This window comes from Rhinolophus hipposideros, assembly GCF_964194185.1.
Source record: "Rhinolophus hipposideros genome assembly, chromosome: 18".
In the NCBI taxonomy this organism is placed as follows: Eukaryota; Metazoa; Chordata; class Mammalia; order Chiroptera; family Rhinolophidae; genus Rhinolophus; species Rhinolophus hipposideros.
The window spans coordinates 49,402,723-49,405,363 of NC_138064.1; the positions used below are offsets into that span (position 1 = coordinate 49,402,723).

General features: G+C 35.4%; 1 protein-coding gene across 1 annotated transcript; it reads right to left on the minus strand.

Annotated features, from left to right (window-relative positions):
* Positions 1-214: 214 nt before the first annotated feature.
* Positions 215-385, minus strand: LOC308510315 (small ribosomal subunit protein uS14-like; the record flags this gene model as incomplete). Its single annotated transcript, XM_081079504.1, has 1 exon — positions 215-385. One exon carries the CDS (start codon positions 383-385, stop codon positions 215-217), a length of 171 nt encoding a protein of 56 aa, XP_080935630.1.
* Between the last annotated feature and the right edge of the window lie 2,256 nt (positions 386-2,641).

The following is a 2,641-nucleotide window of genomic DNA, read 5'->3' on the forward strand; positions in this document are numbered from 1 at the left end:
AACTTAATATTGTTTTCCATAGTAGCTGAACCAATTTACATTCGCAACAACTGTGCACAAGAGTTTTTTTTTTCCTTCACATCCTTGCCAACACTTTTCTTGTCTTCTTTTTTTCCCCCCCGGTAATCGAAGCCTTTTTATTTTATGTACAAAGAGCTGACATTGTTTCTGCTGAAAGGTAGTTAGCTTGCATGATTCATTCATGGAAGTTCACTTAGTCCAACTTAATGAAGCCTATATCCTTCGCGTACTGACGGAAACACTGGCGACACCTATTGAGGCTGTATTTCCGGATCAGACCGTGCCGGTTTGAGCAGACGCGGCAAGAAGGGGAACCCTGGCCGAATTTTCTTGGATGGCTCCAGTAGAGCTGCTGGTGACCCATCTTGCTCCCTCGGGCGCAACGAGGTAAAAGGCTTCTTGTCTTCTTGATGATGGCCATTCTAACAGGTGTGAGGTTATAGCTCATTGTGGTCTAGATTTGCATTTCCCTGATGATTAGTGTTGTTGAGCACCTTTTCATGGACCTGTTGGCTATTTGTATGTCTTTTTTGGAAAAATGTCTATTAAGTTCCTCTGCCCATTTCTTAATAGTATTGTGGGGTTTATTTTTTGGTTATTGTTACTGAGTTGTATGAGTTCTTTACATTTTTGCACACTAACTCCTTATACAATGTATGATTTGCAAATATTTTCCCCCATTTCATAGGTTGATTTTTCATTTTGTTGATTGTTTCTTTTGCTGTACAGAAGCTTTTTGGTTTGATTAGTCCCAGTTGTTTACTTTGCTTTTGGTTTTTGTGCTTTTGGTGTTCCAATCCAAACAAATTAATTGCCAAGACCAATGTCAAGGAGTTTCTTCCCTGTGTTTTCTTCTGGGAGTTTTGAGGTATCAGGTCTTATGTATAAGTCTTTAACCCATTTTGGGTCCATTTTTGTGTGGTGTAAGATAGGGGTCCAATTTCAATTTTCTGCTTGTGGTTATCCAGTTTTCCAAACATCATTTGTTGAAAAGACCATCCTGTTTTCATTGAATATTCTTGGCTCCCTTGTCAAATATTAGTTGACTGTATATATGAGGTTTATTTCTGGGCTCTCTATTCTGTTCCACACATCTATACATCTATTTTTATACAAGTACCATACTGTTTTAATTACTCTAGCTTTGTATTATATTTTGAAATCAGGAAGTGTGGTGCCTTCAGCTTTGTTCTTTTTGTCGTGGGATTGTTTTGCTATTCAAGGTTTTGTGGTTCCATACAAATTTAGGGTTTTTTTTTTTTTATATATACTTCTGTGAAAAATGCCATTGGACTTTTCATAGGGATTGCTTTGAATCAATCTGTAGATGACTTTGGGTAGTATGGACAGTTAAACAATATTAATTCTTCTAGGCCATGAACATGAGATATCTTTCCATATGTTTGTGTCATTTTCAATTTCTTTTATGCAAGTTTTGTAATTTTCATTATGTAGTTCTTTCACCTCTTTGGTTAAATTTATTCCTAAGTATTTTACTATTTATGATGCTATTGTGAATGGGATAGTTTTTTTCATATCTTCTTAAGATACTTCATTGTTAGTATATAGAAACACAGCTGATTTCTGTATGCTGATTTTATATCCAACTTTACTGAATTCAACTTTTGTTTGTCTGGAAAAGTCTATTTCTTCATTTCTGAGAAATGACTTTGCTGGGTAGAGTATTCTTGGCTGGCAACTTTTTTCTTTCAACACTTTGAATGTGTCACCCCACTTCTCGCCTGTATGGTTTCTGCTGAGAAACTGCTGATAACATGATTGGACTTCTTTGTAGGTTACAATCTTTTTTTGCCTTCTTTTTTTATTACTGGCTGCTTTTAGGATTCTCTCTTTATCTTTGATTTTTGACAGTTTCATTATAATGTGTCTTGGAGAAGGTCTTTCTTGCACTGACATAACAGGGTGATTTATTTGCTTAGTAAAATCGGTTGTCCACGTCTCTTCCCAGGTTTGGGAAGTTCTCAGTTCTTATTTATTTAAATAAACTTTCTGTCCCCTTCTCCCTCTCTGCTCCTCCAAGAATCCCAATTATTATAATATTTGTATGTTTTATGAAGTCTATAATTCATATGGGCTTTGGGGGGCTCTTTTTCATTCTTTGTTCTCCTCTGGTTGGGTTATTTCAAAGTTCCTATCCTCTAGCTTACTTGTTTTATCTTATTTGGTCTTCTCTGCTCTAGATTGTATTTTTGTAATTTTTTATATTGTATTTTTTTCATTTTATTCATTGACTTCTTCAGCTTCAGAATTTCTCTTTGGTTCTTTTTATTATTTCTATCCTTGTTAATTTTCTCATTTTGTTCATGTATTTTTTCCCCATCTCATTGAATTCTCTTTTTGTTTTCTTGCAGCTTGTTGGGTTTTCTCAAAACGACTGTTTTTAATTCTTTATCAGCTAGATCACAAAATTCCATGCCTTGGAATTTGCTTGTTGGAGGATTATTGTCATCTTTGGTCATGATCTGCTTTCTTGATTCTTCATGTTCCTTAGAGTTGTTATGTGTTTTTTTTTAAAGACTTTATTGGGGAATATTGGGGAACAGTGTGCTTCTCCAGGGCCCTTCAGCTCTAAGTTGTTGTCCTTCAATCTAGCTGTGGA